At 44.8% G+C, this 19,323-nt stretch overlaps 1 protein-coding gene across 1 annotated transcript in view; it reads right to left on the reverse strand.

The window, feature by feature from the left end:
* The window catches only part of DSTN (destrin, actin depolymerizing factor), a 64,041-nt gene extending 45,180 nt beyond the window's left edge, over positions 1 to 18,861 (reverse strand). Inside the window, exon 1 of the mRNA XM_040429661.1 lies at positions 18,689 to 18,861. Coding sequence (XP_040285595.1) covers positions 18,689 to 18,691 — 3 coding nt within the window. The 5' untranslated portion in view covers positions 18,692 to 18,861. The remainder of the gene's footprint in view (positions 1 to 18,688) is intronic.
* Between the last annotated feature and the right edge of the window lie 462 nt (positions 18,862 to 19,323).

Consider the following 19,323-nt stretch of genomic DNA (forward strand, 5'->3'; position numbering starts at 1 on the left):
TGTTAAGAAGGTAGGAGGATGATGGAAAAGTAGGAACCTAAGATGTCTTTCGTCAAACTGCAGAGATGAGAGATGGGTGAAAAATCATCATGGCGGTCTGGTCTCAAAAGAGAAGATGAAGAAAGAGAAGGTCTGCATCAGAGGAGAAGTAACTTGATGTAAGAGGTAGTGTTGATCACGAATATTTGAATTTCGAATTTTTATCGCGAATATAGGGACTTCGAAAATTCGCAAATATTTCGAATATAGTGATATATATTCGTAATTTCGAATATTCGATTTTTTTTTAAATCAGTACACATGATCCCTCCCTGCTTCTAGCTTGTGGGCCAATGAGAAGGCTGCAGTATATTTGACTTTAGGAGTAGTGTTGTTTGCGAATTTTCGTAATGCGAATTTTTCAACTTACAACTATTAGACAAAGAAGATTATAGCACTATATTAGCTAAATTGCTCTATATTCGTTTTTTTTTCGAATATTCGCTATATTGCTATAACTTCATTTTTTCGAATATTCGTAATATTCTAAAACAAGAATATATAGCAATATAGCGAATATAAAAAAAAAATGAATATAGAGCAATTTAGCTAATATAGTGCTATAATCTTTTTTGTCTAATAGTTGTAAGTTGAAAAATTTGCAATAAAAATTAGCATTATGAAAATTTGCATATTACACGATCATTACCTTGCCGATTTTTTGAGTGAAAAAATCGTAGAATATAACGAATATTCGAATTTGCAAATTCAAATATGACCCCTGCGCTCATCACTAGTAAGAGGTATGTGGTGCTGTATTCTGGATAGCACAGAATATAATATGTATGCAAATATGTATTTAGTGCTAGGTACAAATGTGTATAAAATGTATATGGTGTAGGTAAATCTACTCTAAATGTAGCCTAGGTGTCATTTATATACTGTATGGTGTATATTGTATATGTGATTATGTGAGTGTAGTGTCTATATAGTCTGTTTATGTATGCATACCTCCCAACCATCCCAGATCTGGCATAACTACTGTGTGGTGGGCACAATGGAGACTAAGCAGGGTTGGGACATGTACAGATAGACATTGGGAGGAGTTAGAGGTGTGAGCCAGCGCAGTAAAAAAAAAAAAAACTTTGCGCGACACTGATAGTTTAGCTCCTTAGGCTTTTTAAAAGTTTTGTGGTATGTGTGTGTGTAGTGTATACATGGTATATTTATGTATGTGTACCATGTACCGTATTTTTCACCCTATAAGACGCACCTGCCCATAAGACACACCTAGGTTTATGAGGAGGAAAATAAGAAAAGAAAAAATTTAACCAAAAGATGTGCTTTTGGTGGGTTTTGAACTAATGGTGGTCTGTGGATGACACTATTATGGGGGATCTGTGGATGACGCACTGTTATGGATCTGTGGAGGACACACTGTTATGGGGGATCTGTGGATGGCACTGTTATGGGGGGATCTGTGGATGGCACTGTTATGGGTGGATCTGTGGATGGCATTGTTATGAGGGGGATCTGTGGATGGCACTGTTATAGGGGATCTGTGGATGGCACTTATGGGGGATCTATGGATGGCACTGTTATGGGGGATCTGTGGATGGCACTGTTATGGGGATCTGTGGATGGCACTGTTATGGGGGTATCTGTGGATGACACTGTTATGGGGCATCTGTGGATGACACTGTTATGGGGGCATCTGTGGATGACACATATATAGCATTTTATGCTATATATGTGTCATCCACAGATATCCCCCATAACAGTGTCCCTGTGAACAGTAAATAGTGACCCTAATACAAGTGGGGTCCGGCAACTGGTGTTAAAATTGCTGCGGAGCCCGGTGCAGTCACTGTACTCTAATACACCGGGCCCCGCACACACCAGTATTCAGATGTAAACTGTAGGCAATTGATATGTTAACTGTAGGCAATCCATATTTAAACTACAAGGTAGCGCAATCCGCGTACCTTAGTACTCACTATTGAACGCCCGTACCTGCAGGCAGGCTGGCCGGTCACACACTTCCTCACGGCGTATGCTCCGTCTGCTTCATTAATAAAGTTAGCGGAGCATGTGCCGTGAGGAACTCCGGGCCCCGCTGCGAGTTGCCTCCAGCCCCTCCTCCCTCCCCGCTGATACATCGCAGCCTTCGCCCCATAAGACACCCTGTCATTCCCCCCACTTTTGGGGGGGGGGGAAGTGCGTCTTATAGGGCGAAAAATATGGTATATGGTGTATTTATGTGTGTTGCATATTTATGGTGTATGTATATGTAAACGTGTCGTGACGCCGGCTATCTGCCGTTGAGTTGGGAACCTGTTGTTAAAAATTTGAATCCCACCCCTGGAGACAGTATTCAGTTAAAGAAGAGGTCTTTAAACAAGTGATTAGCAGGGTTCTTGGAGTCAGACCCCCACCATTCCTGAGGATAATATACATGCGCTGTAAGACCCCTTTAAATTGTGAATGTAAGACAAATAACCTAAGACCAATTTTGTAAATTTCATTTGTACAGACTGCAAATATATATTCCATTTGGCCAAATAAAAAATAACAATAGAAAGTGATCTGAAAATCACTTTTTGATCTTTAGAACATTGTAAAAGACGTCAAGACAGAGAAACCTATTGTCACGGCCATGGCTATGACCGTGACTCCTGAACCGCATGCGGTTGTCAGCGGTTTTCATTGGTGTTCAATCACAGGTGAGGGCTGTGGTATTGGCCTCACCTGTGGTTGCCGCTGGCAACAGTATGTATGTGGCAGCGTAGCAGGCTGAGCTGTGCCATGCAGCTCGCTACGCTGCGCATGCGGTTTTGTGTGTGATGTGTGGATGTGTGCACTGTGTTTTATGTTATTGTGTGCACGTTCCCTTTAAGTGGTGTTTTCCCTTCCCTGGCGTTGGAAGGGTTAATCCCCTTCCTAGTGTGTGTGATCACTGGGTGTGTCCGACTGTGGGGTGTGGCTTCTTGGCCTATAAAGCCTCACTGCTTTTGCAGGCCTTCAGGTTGCTTCAGCCATGCTTAGCTGAGAGCAGCCTCATGTATTTATTACTTGCCAGTAAGAGCCACCCCTGTGGTCATAAACCTTAATGTCATAACCATATTGTGCTTTAGTTATTTCCAGTTATGTGTGATGTCCGTGTGATGTTTTATATGTGATTTTGTGCAGCTATGGATCTGGGTCCCTGTGTAGGGATGCGCTGGTGATCTGCACCCTGCTAACACAGGGATCCAGTCAGCAAGGCTGTGGCAGGTAGGTGGAACTCTTTGTTCACCTGCCATATCCATAGAGCTGTTTATGTCTCCCCTTTTCCTGCAGCTTGGCCGTTGAGACTCCTGCTCCTCCGTGTCTAGGAGGAGTGGGCTTGTCTTACTCAGCTCCTAGGTGAGGGTCATCTTGAGGGCTAGCAGGGACTTTTAGGTTCCGGAGCATGGGCCCTCCTACCATCAAGGTTGGCCCATGCAGCTAGGAGCTAGGGTCAGGTTAGGGATGCCTTAGGAGGTGACCTGCTCCCTAATCCTGTCTTCATGGCCAAGCAGCCGTAACATCACCGGGCTGCACACGGCTGAGGATTTCCCCCATCCTCAGCCGTGACAGTATGACCACAGCCGCTCTTACGTGGCGTTCCCTCGAAAGAGGGTAAAGCATGCACTGCTGTCTACGGATGGGGTGCATGCGCGTTCTCCGGAGGGAGAGCGTTATGGGGCTTTCACCATTTATGGCGCGGTGAGTGGCATTCCAGCTCACCGTTGTCCGTGTTGGTGTCCCCTTTTTGTGTCTTTCCCCTCCCCCCCTCCCATTGTTTCTTATGCCTCACCAACTTTCCCCTTTTGTTGTTGGGAGGGGCTTTGAGGGGTGGGAGTATGCATCCCTCGAAAGAGGGTGTAGCATGTACTGCCTTCTGTGAAGGGGTACATGCGCGCTCTTCGGAGGGAGAGCGTTCTGGGGGTTTCGCCGCTGACGGCGCGGTGAGTGGCGTTTCCCCGCCATCATCGTTGCCTCATTTGGCGTTCCCCCTGATTTTTACTACACGTGGTGTGTGTCTGGTATGCGGTATGCATACCTTCGAAAGAGGGTGCAGCATGCAGTGCCATACCCTTGTGGCCTGCATGCGCGTTCTCCGGAGGGAGAGCGTTCCTGGGGGTTCTCCGTTAACGGCACGGTTAGTGGCATTCCCCGCCACCTTACCTTCCGTGTCCGTGTTGGGGATCCCTCGTCCCTCTCCATGTTCCCATCTCTGGTCGTTTGCTGGCAGCACTCCGTAAGTAGTCCAGCTGTGTGCTGGTTAGGGGTGTCTGCTGGCAGCGACTGGAGTGGGGACGTGCGTGGAGAGTCCCTTCGTCCATCTCTCAGTGGTTCTTTCCCCTTTGTTGCTGGTGCGGGCTGCAGTCCTCGTCGGACTGGCTAGTGTGAGCCGGGAGAGGATGCAGCTGACAGCGACCCCTTTTTAGAACCGGCACTGAGAGTGGACGCCCCCTTCTCCTTTCCCCTTGTCTGAGTCCCTCACGTGTCTTTTTTTGGTGGGGGGGCTTTGAGGGGTGGGAGTGTCACGGCCATGGCTATGACCGTGACTCCTGAACCGCATGCGGTTGTCAGCGGTTTTCATTGGTGTTCAATCACAGGTGAGGGCTGTGGTATTGGCCTCACCTGTGGTTGCCGCTGGCAACAGTATGTATGTGGCAGCGTAGCAGGCTGAGCTGTGCCATGCAGCTCGCTACGCTGCGCATGCGGTTTTGTGTGTGATGTGTGGATGTGTGCACTGTGTTTTATGTTATTGTGTGCACGTTCCCTTTAAGTGGTGTTTTCCCTTCCCTGGCGTTGGAAGGGTTAATCCCCTTCCTAGTGTGTGTGATCACTGGGTGTGTCCGACTGTGGGGTGTGGCTTCTTGGCCTATAAAGCCTCACTGCTTTTGCAGGCCTTCAGGTTGCTTCAGCCATGCTTAGCTGAGAGCAGCCTCATGTATTTATTACTTGCCAGTAAGAGCCACCCCTGTGGTCATAAACCTTAATGTCATAACCATATTGTGCTTTAGTTATTTCCAGTTATGTGTGATGTCCGTGTGATGTTTTATATGTGATTTTGTGCAGCTATGGATCTGGGTCCCTGTGTAGGGATGCGCTGGTGATCTGCACCCTGCTAACACAGGGATCCAGTCAGCAAGGCTGTGGCAGGTAGGTGGAACTCTTTGTTCACCTGCCATATCCATAGAGCTGTTTATGTCTCCCCTTTTCCTGCAGCTTGGCCGTTGAGACTCCTGCTCCTCCGTGTCTAGGAGGAGTGGGCTTGTCTTACTCAGCTCCTAGGTGAGGGTCATCTTGAGGGCTAGCAGGGACTTTTAGGTTCCGGAGCATGGGCCCTCCTACCATCAAGGTTGGCCCATGCAGCTAGGAGCTAGGGTCAGGTTAGGGATGCCTTAGGAGGTGACCTGCTCCCTAATCCTGTCTTCATGGCCAAGCAGCCGTAACATCACCGGGCTGCACACGGCTGAGGATTTCCCCCATCCTCAGCCGTGACACCTATTCACAAAGAGAGTAATTTAAAACCAATTGACTAGGTCATTCTCCTTGAAAAGACTGGTTTTCTAGGCTGTGGGCCAATGTTTTATATTCGTTTAGTATCACAGTGAGCACCTTTTAATGTTGGATTGCACATGCTGTACTTATGCTCCGAGCATTGTATGCTTAGAAAATGCTCTCTTTGACTGTGCCAATATACTATGGTAATGCCAAGAAAGTGGAGACCATTACAGGGGGTAGAGGTGCCTGAAGAACTGCCTAGTAAATGGTTTCAAGTAGGAAAATAGCAAAACATTATTTTAAGTAATGTCCTCCTTTGCATCATTTGTCCCCATCTATCAAATAACCATTGTTACACTAGACCCTTTTTTACAATGGCAGATCCTGGGTGTTGTCCAGTCTCCTCCTCAGACAACCAATTAAGAAAACCTGTCATGGCAGCATGTTATAGAGCAGGAGGAGCTGAAAAGACTGATAAATAGTTTATTGGAAGTGATTCAGTATAATAAGGCCTGTTTTTACACTTGCGTTGTTGTTTTCCAGTATTGAGATCCGGCAGAGGATCTCAAAACTGGAAAAAAAGGGTTTTGTTTAGTCCTAATGCATTCTGAATAGAAAGAAATCCATTCAGGATGCCTTTCGTTCCGTCAGCATTCCGTTTTGTGACTGGACACAAAACCGCTGCAAGCTGCGGTTTTGTGTCCGGTCATAGAAACAGAACAAACTAAATCTGGCACCAAAAACAATGTAAGTCAATAATGAAGGATCCGGTTTTTTAGGATCCTAAAAAAAAGGATTCGGCACCCATTGACTTTCAATGTATTTAGTGACAGATTTAGTGATGCATCCTGATCTGCTAAATCAAAATGGATCGGTTTAATTCCGGTTTTGAGATCCTCTGCTGGATCTCAAAACCAAAATTAACAACGCAAGTGTCAAACAAGCCTTATTGTGTTTTATTAATATAATCCCTAAACTTCCTAATCCCTAAATTCAATTGTACAAGTAAATCTAAGAAACTTTGTAATAAATGTGATCAGAGAAAAATCAGTTAATCTCTACTCACTAGCTCTGGGACAACTGAGAATTGGATATGGAGTCTGCAGAGAGGGGTAAACTGCTAAAAAATGCATGATACAACAGGTCATAATTATTCAACCTCCAACTTAGATAGATGTAAAGAGGGACACCACCACAGCACGCCATGGCCACATACTGTAGTCACACATCTATCCCTGCCCAATCCCTATCCCTACAAGCCCAATCCCACCCTGTTCCCTTTTTTGTATCCAGACAGTATTAGTGCTCCTTTGTGCCCCCCACACAGTAAGGATACTCCCTTAGTGCTCTGCACACAATAAGGATGCCATCTTAGTTCTCAGATCAGAGTGGTGCTGCCCCCTTGGTGCCCTAAAACAGTAAGAGTGGTACTGCCAATTATCACTCTGCCCACTGGACTCCTAAGTAGGTATTTGAATTAATACAGTACAAATTTTGTTTTCCACAAAACTATATACAGGTATCAGTCTGCTCGGCTTCTCCTACTCTATAACGTGCTGCCTGCAGGTAAGACTGCATGTATTATGGGACAGGTTCCCTTTAGTGTAAGGCTCACATCAGTGGTGTACCTGCCAAGACACAGGCCACACTATCACTATGGGACTAACCCACTGGGCACTAGAAAGGGCCTGAAGCCAAACCACTACTTTCTCAATGGCTAATTCTGTGCAGGAATCTAGGCAAGTGTTTCTTGGGCAGCTATACGATGCCTGCAGTAAGTTTGGGGCATTATAAACGGCTTCTGCTGTCCCATTACATTACAATAAAGGCTCTTTTCAAGTTACACCTCCTAGTTATCCAGTTTGTGAATGCAACTTAATGTTAAGGGATTGTCCTACACTGGGCGTTCATCACCTATTCAAAGTAATAAATACAGTGAGGAGGAACATGGGGCATTAGGATCCCTATTCCAGCAATCAGACATTTTTACCATTTGGATAGCCATATTTTACTTTCACCTGTCTTGGTGGACAGGTCTGCTTTAAGTAACACCTAAATGCTGTATCAGTCTCAGTAACAACTCTATTTGAGCCATTTTGGGGTTAGGAATTTATCTGGCCATCTGGATTTAACATCTGCACCCCATAGTCTGGGAACTGCAGAAAGGGTTAACAAGAAAAGAATAGCACGCCTGTGGTTTTTACTGGAAAGCGTCCTTAAAAAGAGAGTCAGGAAGTACTACTTTTACCATTATTGTTGCTGCCCATGCAAAGTTTTCGAGAGAAGACTACACTGCAATATACTTTAGAACTGTGTCTTTTACTGCTATATGTACTCCCTAACTAGGCTTGAACTGTCCTATATATACTGTGGTGCTACCCCCATCTAGTGGTGGAATGTATGTAATGCACCTGACAGCCTGGTAACAGGGATTTCACATAATATTACAATACAGCATGATATTACAGATGACAAAACAAACTTTTGCAGTGCCCAGGTAAGCTAGTGGGACACTGCATACCCTCTTTGTTTAATATGTGTTGACCTCGACACATTCTTGACAAAGTCTCCTTAAAGATATAAAAGGGGAAAGCATGCAGATATAAATAAATTATATGGTTCACAATGCAAAATGGAATGTGGAGCGGCGTTTCTTCTGACCTTGCCGGTGACACAAATGGGTGTTGATCTCACAAACATAATATAAAGTCCATGGCAAAGTCCAACTAAGTCTTTAGAATATAAAACTTTTTAAGTGCAGCATAATAAAGAAAGGTCAAAAAGTCTGTTGAATTGCAAACATAAGAATTGCATAGAAACAAGCACAGAAGAATGTCTTTCTGGGTACCTGACTTAAACAATGTTATAGTCCTGTTGCATAACCCTCATTAACCTGAAAAGGGAATAGGAGGGGGGAAACTTTGCGCAAAACAGGCGCAACTGGGACAGAAGGAAAAACACAGGCCAGAAGGGGTTCTGGTAAGTTCCTTTAAGGGCCAGCAGGCGGAGCACTGACCTGAAACAACTGTCACTGTGTCTTTAAAAACTGACAACAGTCCATGCTGGGAAACAAAGAAGGACTCCTTAGTGTCACAGTCATTGTAGAATGGCCTACAGGCCTACTCACAGGTATGGATTCGGTGATGAAGGCACATCTGTAGATAGTAGACTCCCAGAATCCCACTCATCCGAAGATCAGCCATCAAGGACAGCTCCCATTGGACAATGTACTGGCATAGTTGGTAGCTTCAACTGCCTCCGAATTTCATTGAAAATAGTGATCTTCCCTCTGGTCACCGGCTTGCTGATCCCTTGTGGCAGTTCCTGGAGGGACAAACTTTGCAGCCCCCGAACGCACCCTTCTTTGGCATTCGGCTTACAGGTAGAAGTGGTCTTCTTTTTAAGGCGCCTTCTCCGGGGTTCGGATTGAGGTCCTTGTGGTGAGGACACGATGGTGGGCTGGTAGATTTTTTTTTCCCCCAACCATGGGGGATCTGCCATATTTAGGATTATCATAACTTCCTGACCAACCAGCATAGGATCACCATCTCATTTGCAGACTTGCACCCTGTTACCCTGGGGTGGCAAACACAAGTTTAATTACCTGACCCAGTTATCGCTGCAGGTTATATAACCTCGTTTTTTCCTTTTGTATTCCCCTGAAGAGTCGACATGGACAGAAACGTGCCACGTCAGCAGGTCATCAGGAACGCATTAGCTCGCCTTGTTCATCATCAAATTGAGGGATCAGGTCCGAAGTAGGGACAGCTATCCGGACGGGGTCGCCCCTCTTGGAGCGGATGCTCTGTATAGATAGGCAGAATGAAACCAGTCCCCTTCCCCACTCATAGGGTTTAATTGGGCACAGCTCTGCATCAACTATGCAGACGCCATCTTATACTGTGACCTTCCATCCAGCCTACATCTGATATCCTTTGGATATATCTCCCTGGACACCTTCGCTGATCCCATTGCCCATATTGGTCTGGTAAGACTGCTCGCACCTTTCAATAGGTGGAGCAGGTTTATATTTACTCTACCAGTGCTGGGGTACCAGGCTTGGACCCCTCATGTCTTTTAGATTATTGCATCACAGTGGTGCGTTTTAGTTGCATACTTAATTTGAAGCTATGTTTTAGATACTGACACTCTCCCCTTGGGGGCTTACTTCTTGATTGATATTTAAGTGCTGCTTAAGCCTACACACGTTTAGAGCTTTCATTTGTGTTGATTTTTTCTTGGGCTGCCACACTACATTAGTTCTTGATGTTCCTGTCGCGTACAGGCACTGCGCTGGAGTGGTGGATGGCCTTTGTGGAAAACTCGGCCACTCAGGGTTAGGGAATTCCTCCGTGGCTTCCTCCTTGACTTTCCTCTGGCTCCGGTTGGGCCATGGCTTACTCCTTGTGAGTGCCACTGGCGTCCGGTCTCCTCCTTCAGCAGCGTTGAAGGTAAAGGGCTTCGTTGAGCTTGTAGGGGCTCCTCTGGCCTCAATGGTGGACCCGCTGTATAGTACGGGCCATAGTGGGAGGCCCATGCCTTGTTCATGAGTTCGTAAAAGTCGTTGTGTTCCCATGCCAGGAAAAGATCGCCCTCCGATGACCATTGTGATGGCTGTGGGCCACGACTGATCTCCGCTGTCTCCAGGTCAGCCTTAGGTAGCTTCGGCATTGCGTCTTCTGAAGCGGTGAGTGATTCCGGCTCATTGTTAGACCCTGCAGGTACATTTGCTGCCATGCTCACGAATCTTTCTCCCTGCGTGTCTGGAAGCAGCCACTCATCTAGCAGACTGATCCACTGATCATGCAGGCTCCACCTTTTCTCTTGCACGCCCCCTAGGTTCTGCAGCATAGGGGAGGGGGCGCTCATATTGTAATCCATGGTATTGAAGTGATGTCGCAGTAGAAATTATTTTCCCGCACTTTTCAAGGGGCGGCGCTCTATTTTCCCGCCGAACAGAGTGATGGCGCCATAAATCAGACAAGAAGGCCCCCGGCGGCCATTTTAGGTTCAAGGTCAAAGTCAATTCAGTCACAGCAAGCAGTTCTAGTGACACAAAAATCTGCGCTTTTCTCAGTTTTAATAGTGCGATTTCAAAGTAGATAATTGGCACAGTATATCCAGGCAGTTTCTAAGCAGTTTAAACAGTTCTTTAGCCCAATAAAACAGTCAAAAAAATGGGGCTCATTCACATAAGGCACAGAGGATATTGATCCTGTTCTATAAGGCACAGAGGATATAGATCATGTTCTATAAGGCACAGAGGATATAGATCCTGTTCTATAAGGCACAGATGATATAGATCCTGTTCTATAAGGCACAGAGGATATAGATCCTGTTCGTGACGCCAATTTTAAATTGCAACGTGCCACTCCGCAGGGGTAGAATGCGTGAGGTTCACGGTGGGCCGAAGTGTACAAACAGTTCATCGGTTACTCACGGTTTAGCAGACGCCTCCCTGGGCCAGCAGTGCAGTGAAGGGGAGAACAGCACTGGATTCTCCGGGGCACGCTCTATTACAGGGGACACCGGCCAGGTGGTGATTGAGGTGCCCTTGATGGTGCTTGGGTTTCTGAGTGCTTGTGCGGCTGGGCCCCTGACTTAGGTATTGTCGTGACGCCAGCACCTTGATGGTGCAAAATGTTAAGAGTTGTAGCAGTATGAAGTTAGAAGAACGAGGCAGGTTTAAATCCAACTGAGAACTTTACTATAACCAGGTCAAGTCTTAGTCTTCTACACACAAGTGATGCAACAGAACCCTTATCTGTCCTTAGAATAACGGTAAGGCTGCCAGAAGCTAATAAGTCCTTCACCTAGATACAAAGGCGCCTAGAGCCCAGAATAATGGCTTTGTCCTTCCTTTGTCTTTATCCAACAATAAACTTGACGAAATTAACTTGCTACTCCGGAAGAGTGAATGGTAGAATATAGACTTTACCTCTGCCTATCTTCCTGGCTTGATACTGAAATACCCGATGACTCCTCTGGGCCGTGGAGCCCAAGAGAGAGCTGAGAGGAGAGGGGACCTCTCACTCCATCTTCTTCTTCCTCCACACTCTGAACTCAACCACTACATCTTCTCAACTCCCTAACTAAACCTGAACTGTCCTATATATACTGTGGTGCTACCCCCATCTAGTGGTGGAATGTATGTAATGCACCTGACAGCCTGGTAACAGGGATTTCACATAATAATACAATACAGCATGATATTACAGATGACAAATCAAGCTTTTGCAGTGCCGACGTAAGCTAGTGGGACACTGCAAGTTGTTTAACTACTCTGTGCCTTAAGGGTCCATTCACACGTCCGCAATTTCGTTCCGCATTTTGCGGAACGAAATTGCGGACCCATTCATTTCTATGGGGCAGCACGATGTGCTGCCCGGATCCGGAATTGCGGATCCGCACTTCCGGGTCTGCAATTCCAATCCCGAAAAATATAGAACATGTCCTATTCTTGTCCGCAATTGCGGACAAGATTAGGCATTTTCTATTAAGTGCCGGCGATGTGTTGTCCGCAAAATGGGGAACGCACATTGCCGATGTCCGTGTTTTGCGGATCCGCGGATCCGCAAAACACACACGGACGTGTGAATGGGCCCTTAGGCTGCAAAAATGTTTTTACTATCTTAGCTGTTTGGCGAGTTTTTGTCATCTGTTCGTTTCCGCATGGGGCTCTGCTACGGTGCACTTGGAGGCTGTAACCCAGAGCCATGGGGGCTTCGCCTGGCAGCAGGGGTGCTGTTGGACTGCTGGGTTACTCCCCCTGTGGTGCAAAATTGCAGTGATCACTGTGCAGTTCTACACCCAGCTTTAGAGCAGAGATGCCCAACCTGCGGCCCTCCAGCTTTTGTTAAAACTACAACTCTCACCATGCCCTGCTGTAGGCTGATAGCTGTAGGCTGTTCGAGCATGCTGGGAGTTGTAGTTTTGCAACAGCCGAAGGGCCGCAGGTTGGGCATGCCTGCTTTAGAGTATAGACCCAGTTTAAAGTATAAGGGGGGCTTATACGTTTCATTTTTGGAAAATGATGCTTAGCATCAATAGACCATTGTATACTGCTGGAGTTGTTTAACTAGTCTACAGCCCTTTCTGGTTTATGCATTGGCATCGGCACTCCACCCTTTTCACCCAGGGGATTTTATTTTATTTTGAAGAACCATTTTACCATCTTACATGATTTTACACCAATATACTATTTATTAGTTGAAATAACCAATGAGGATGACAACTGTATCACCATGCTATGCAAACATGGTGTAAACAGAGGTTTCCATGGAAATAAGACAATGATGTTCCTATGCCAGCAGTACATAATTACAATGCATGTAGGGTTGCTATGCTTTGTACATTGAGTTTGAGTGTATATAGTTTATACATATTTTCCCTCTTGAATTATGCATATGCTTTCTTCATGTCAGATCGATGGTGCACCTGCTGTCTGATAAATTATTAACTTTGCAGTATGTTCACCTCCTTCTTCACTCATATGTCATGTGCTGTTTAGTCGGATGCATTTAGTATATTTCCTGTGTGTCATTGTTCACACTTTTGATGAACCAGGTAGACCAGATGATCGGTGCTATACTACATGAAATTTTTGAAGGACAAGTAAAAGGCAAATACATTTGAAATACCTAATATGGACATCAATTATTTTTTTGCACTAATGCTGAATCTATGGCTTCAGTATATAGTGGCCTTCTATGTATAAAGCCTAGGTTTACCTAGGCTACAATAAATGAGAAAAAAAATTAATGAATCAACTTTCCAAATAGTCTTGATCTATTTATGTAAAGCTGTGATACAAACCTATGTGTCTCTATGGTAACAGACTACAAACAAAGCCTGTGTAGTCTGATCCTACAATCATTATTCTTCTTTCCACCTGTTTAATTCCTGTAACCTATCGAATGTATGTTCAGTGGAAGTAGCAAACAGATGGAAGTGAGTATGACTGTGGGATCAAACTACACAAGGTTTGTCTGTAATCTGTTCCCATAGAGACCAGACATGTAATAGCGGTAGACACACGATAAAAGGTATGTAATGACAAAGGGAGTCATTTACTAATCTGAAATACGCCTAAAATTGTGGGCCTGACAGGGAGGGGGACAGGCCGCAGGCCCATCTCATTCATCATTTTCTACGCCTATTTTAGGCGTAGAAAATTATCTAAATGTAAGACAGCTCGGAAGTAGTGATGAGCGGCATAGTCAATATATTCGAATTCACAATATTTTGCAAATTTTTGGCCGAATATTCACCATAAATTCGCAAATTCGAGAATTCGTGATCTCCAGTCATTGTTTACTTGATTGCGAAAAATTGGCAATGTACTATATTCGCGATAAATTTGTGATAAATTCACAAATAGAATATTCAACACTATTCGCAAATACGAATATATAGCACTATATTCTAAATATTCGCGAATTCTCGAAATGGCGATATTCGCGATTAAAATTTGTGATTCGAATATTCGCGCTCAACACTACTCGGAAGCTGTCTTAATTTTAGAACTGGTGCTGGATGCGCCAAAGTTATGGAGAGGTCTTACCCCTCTTCATAACTTTGGCGGATCCCCCGCCAGCTATGGGCCTTTATTAAGACCGTCGTCTAAAACACTGGTCTTAATAAATGTGCCCCAAAGTTCCTTTGTTTTTAGCTGCATGGGGATATTTGGCCACATTCAGACATATGGCAATTGTTAAAGGGAGTCTGTCATCACAGTTTCACCTTTTTAACCCTTCTCATAGCTTTCTAGCAGCATTACAGTTGATAAAAACGTTACCTTTATAAGCAATCGTGGACTTATAAAACTGCAAAAATCATCTTAATACGATATGCAAATGAGGGCTCGCAAATGCCCAGGGGCGGCGTCAACCTCATAGGTGCCCGGGCAGCTCTGCCTTATCGTCGCTTCCCCCTGCCCAGTCTTTCCCTCTGCCCGCCCATTCTTTCCCTCTGCCCACCCATCTTCTTACTTCTTCTCTCACCGAGATCCCGCGCCTTCGTGCTGAGTCCGTCGGCCGGCGCATGCGCACTGCGATGTCCATTCCTGGTACGGCATCACAGTAATTAATGCGCATGCGCCGGCTAACGGACAGTTAGCCGGCGCATGCGTATTAACTACTGTGATGCCGTACCAGGAATGGAAATCGCAGTGCGCATGCGCCGGCCGACGGACTCAGCACGCAGGCGCGGGATCTTGGCGAGAGAGGAAGTAAGAAGATGGGCGGGCAGAGGGAAAGACTGGGCAGGGGGAAGCGACGATAAGGCAGAGCTGCCTGGGCACCTACGAGGTTGACGTCGCCCCTGGGCACTTACGAGCCCTCATTTGCATATCCTACTTAGATGATTTTTGCAGTTTTATAAGTCCACGATTGCTTATAAAGGTAACGTTTTTATCAACTGTAATGCTGCTAGAAAGCTATGGGAAGGGTTAAAAAGGTAAAACTGTGATGACAGACTCCATTTAATATCTATCCATGCAGAAATATGAGAATACTGCAGATTTGAAAATCCTCAGCATGTCCATTATGTTGCAGAAAACACACAGATTTTCATAGAGGATTTCACCCTTGGCAATACAGAGTCAAAGCCACTGAATATCTGTGGCAAAATCTGGATGTGAAAGAGATTCAGAGAATATCTGCCACCTGTAGACTAAGGGTATGTCTACATGCAGGGCCGGCGCCACCCATAGGCAGAGTAGGCCACCGCGTAGAGCACACTCTTGCTGGGGGTGCCGGCTCTCTGGAGTCTGGCCGCAATAGTAGCGTTGCGAGGAGGGTGCGATGGGTGCGGGCCGCACCGGGTGACATGTCTGATGGGGTGATCCCGGTCCAGACTCAACACGCAAACTTGCGCAGCCAGCCCCGCCCCCTTAAACTTACACTGTCCCAGCTCCCTGGCGGCGGCGGCCCCGGCGCTGCACTATCCTCCTGAGCGCGTACAGCGTCAAGACGTAGTGCGCGCACTATGACCTGACGCTGCACGCTGGCGGGAAGACAGGAGCGCGAGGAAGAGGAGCCACAGTGTTTTAGGTAAGTATTGTAGTATGTAGTTAGTTCTGCCTGCCGCAATGATTTAAGTTTTGATGGGGGGCACTGGGGGCTGAGTGGGGGGTCTTTGGGCTTATCTGAGGTCTGAATGTGGGGTCTGTGGCCAGGTCAAAGGGCATGGTCATTGGGCGGAGTCAAGGGGGCGGCAAAATTAGCTTTTGCCGACTCCATGTTGCAGAAAAGTTGTAGGACACAAAAATATGTCCAACTTGTCTGCAACCAACTTGTTAGAACTATGATTTGGCTGTGAAAACCCAGCCAAGCCACAGGTGAGTTGCAAGTGAGCCATGCGTCGCACGTGACAAGTGATCGGTGACACAAAATACAGCATATCTGGGTTTTTTGTGACTGTTGAATTACAATCTCAGCATTTTGCATTGCGACAACATTACATGAAATGTCGTGTGAGTTTCTTGTTGAGAAAACTGAGCATCCACCCCCCCCCCCCCCCCCCCCCCATAGATGACAGGTGTGTTAGTAGTTCATCAGTATTTTGCTCTGTTCAGGAAAAAAACGATAGTTTTGCATCAGTAAAAAGCACATTACATCCAGATACCTTCCGTTTTTCATACAAGCCCCATTAACTTCTATGGAGCCAGAGCTTCGTGAAAAACGCACAATATAAAGCATGCTGTGATTCTTCTTGAACGCAGAAATGATGTGTGAAAAGCTACACTCATGTGCACAGACCCATTGAAATGAATGGCTCAGGATTCACTCCGGATGCTATGCGTTCACTACATGCTTCACATCCGAACAGAAAACGACAGTTTTCCATTTGCATCACTGAGTATGTTTTTTTTTTCTATGACGTGATCAAATACAGCTAATTATTTCATGTTCCTGGTGTACAGAGAAACCGCCTGCAGCTTGCTCCGTATTTTTGGGTCCTCTCTTGGGACATCCCTATGTAAGCACAAATGTTGATGCAGAAGAAAGGTATGTATTGAAACATGTTTTTACATCAAATATTTAATATAATGGCTTTTATTTTGGGCTTATTGTTCACTGGTAATAGATAGTTAACTGAATGTCACCTGTCCTCACAGAATGACGTATGTCACGAAACTCAACAGGTGGTCATATTTGCATAGACACAAATTCATATGAATAGCTGATAGGTTTCTGTCCCTTTAAGGCTAGGGCTACACGGTGATCTTGGGCAGGGTTGGATTTATTGCCATTCTGGGGTCACAGTTGCAGCAACCTGCGAGTCGCTCTGTGACCCCATTCATTTCTATAGCTGCCCTGCTACACTGCGATCCTTGGTCATGCGACACCTGTGGCACCCAAAATGCCATGTAACCCTACCCTCAGGCAGAGCTGGTATCATAGTATACTATAAATTGCTGACATTTTCAAATAAAGCTTTTGGTCAAGCACTTCTATAGGTGAAACAAGCCTGCAATGTATAATGGGCTAAAAGTTAGTATAAGAATACTTCTACTAAGTGGTGCATGAAAAGCATGGTGAGTTAATACAAGTAAGGGGTAACCTGATTTGGAACCCCTTCTATCCATGACTCTAGATGACCCACAACAAGTACTAGGCTTATCCAAGCTTGAGACCCTCCTTAAGATGAATTACCAAATTTGAACTGCCAGAAACTTTAGATGTAACCAGGGGCAGATTGGCCATAGCCCTTCCAGGGAAATCTCTCGGTGGGACGATGCCCAGGGGGCCGCCTGAGCCCTCCTCCTTACGTCCGGCCAGTAGAAGTTTTTGGGATGTATTTTGTGCTGCTGGGGGCAGTATTTTGTGATGGGGTGGTATAATGTCCCACAATATGGTATAGATGGCACCGCCTACTTGTTTTGGCCCTGCCTTCCATCAATTTGGACCTGATTACAAAATGGGGCCACTTTTAGTATTTTTTCCAGGGCCACTTTAAATTCCCAGTCCGTCCCAAAGGCTCTGATAGCACATGTCACAGTGTTATCCCGTTTATCTCGTGACAAAAGCCATTGAAATCCATCGAAGAGTCATTTAACATTTTCTTGCCATTCTTTAACCATCACATTTTGCTCGGCTGCATCTGTACTTCACGTTTCCCATTACATTATTTTCTTCTTTTTTTTTTTGCCCATTTAAACTTTGTAAAAAAACATTTATTCTACTTAAAGGGATTCTGTCACCTCGTTTTAGCCTATAGAGCTGCGGACATGCACGGCTAGATCGCCGCTAGCATGTCCGCAATATACCTGTCCTATAGCGCTGTGTCCTTTTATTGTGTTTAAAAAATCATCGCGAGATTACGGCGATCTAACTGTGAGCAAGGAGGAGATTCGGAGGACATAGGCGGTGCTGGGCTCCTTCACAGGGGGACGTGGCTCCAAGAAGGTTCGTACAGCCCCTTGGGCTCCTTACCAGGCTCATTTACATATCTATAAAATAATTTTTTTAATACAATAAAAGGACACAGTGCTATGGGACAGGTATATTGCGGACATGCTAGCGGCGATCTAGCCGTGCATGTCTGCAGCTCTATAACCGAAAACAAGGTGACAGAATCCCTTTAAAAATTCTTCTCTACTCCCATAGCCCCTAGTTTATTTGATTATTAAAAAATCTTGTTTTATTTTTAACATTTTGATCATTTTGTGCCATTTTATTTCTCATTTATTCTTATTAATAATAAATACAATTAGTTTCAAACGTGGGATAAATAATGCAATTTAATTGTAAAACTACTAAATTGAAAGCAAGTAATTAGCAATTTTAAAATGAGTGCATTTTTTTTTTTTTATAGATTATTCTTTCCAGGTAAAATAAAATGATTTTGTTACATATATTATATACAATATACATTATATTATTATATATTTACTCGATGGTGTATGTAAAACTATATTCATATATATATATATATATATATATATATATAAAATTTTAATAACCTTTTGCAACCTAACTTTATATACTTTGTATAATTTATGATCTTTACAGACTTTATAGTTTGTATAAACCTTTCTAAAAAGGATTTTACATATATATATATATATATACATATACATATATATATATATATATAGTTTAAAATTACACATCATATGATTAGACATAAATATATTAGATTTTTTTTTCCGTCTCTCATCACTTACCATGTTGGCTGTCGTTGAGTGCACGCTCCCAGAGTCTGGGATGAAGTTGTCAGGAATTGTAGATGTAGGGAGGCCCCGTTGATGCTGTGCAGGTGAAGTGCTCTGAAGGCTGACAGAATATCACTGAGGACAGTCTATCCCTGGGCGTAGCTCTTAGTCACGCAGTGGTGGCACTGGCTTACAGGCTATTCAGAACAATAGAGGTGGAGATACTGCTGATGTTGTTTTTACCTGTGATGCATTTTTTTTTCATGTGAGATTTTTGAAACGTGTTGTAGTTTTCCATCAGCACAACATAAAACTAAATTAGATAATTGCAGCAAAAGACTGGTTTGTGAATGTGAAGCTACAGAGTGCTGCTGTCAGCGGAAATACTGTTCGTTAGTGAGTGAGGCCGATGCCCATACGTTTCTATTGGGCATGGCGGGATCTAACAGTATCGGGGAATGGAAAAGCCGCCGAAAGCCGTGAATAATAATGAACTGGGTGGCGCTAGGAAAAGGCAGTTGGGGCGCGGCTGGGCACAAATGCAGGAGAAAAACCGTCCCTTGGGCACAAAGACAAGTGATTGACATATGAATATAAAGTTGATCTTACATGGTTTGAAATGCGGACAGGGGGTACACTTATATGAT

Source organism: Bufo bufo, chromosome 4 (assembly GCF_905171765.1).
Source record: "Bufo bufo chromosome 4, aBufBuf1.1, whole genome shotgun sequence".
Taxonomy (NCBI): Eukaryota; Metazoa; Chordata; class Amphibia; order Anura; family Bufonidae; genus Bufo; species Bufo bufo.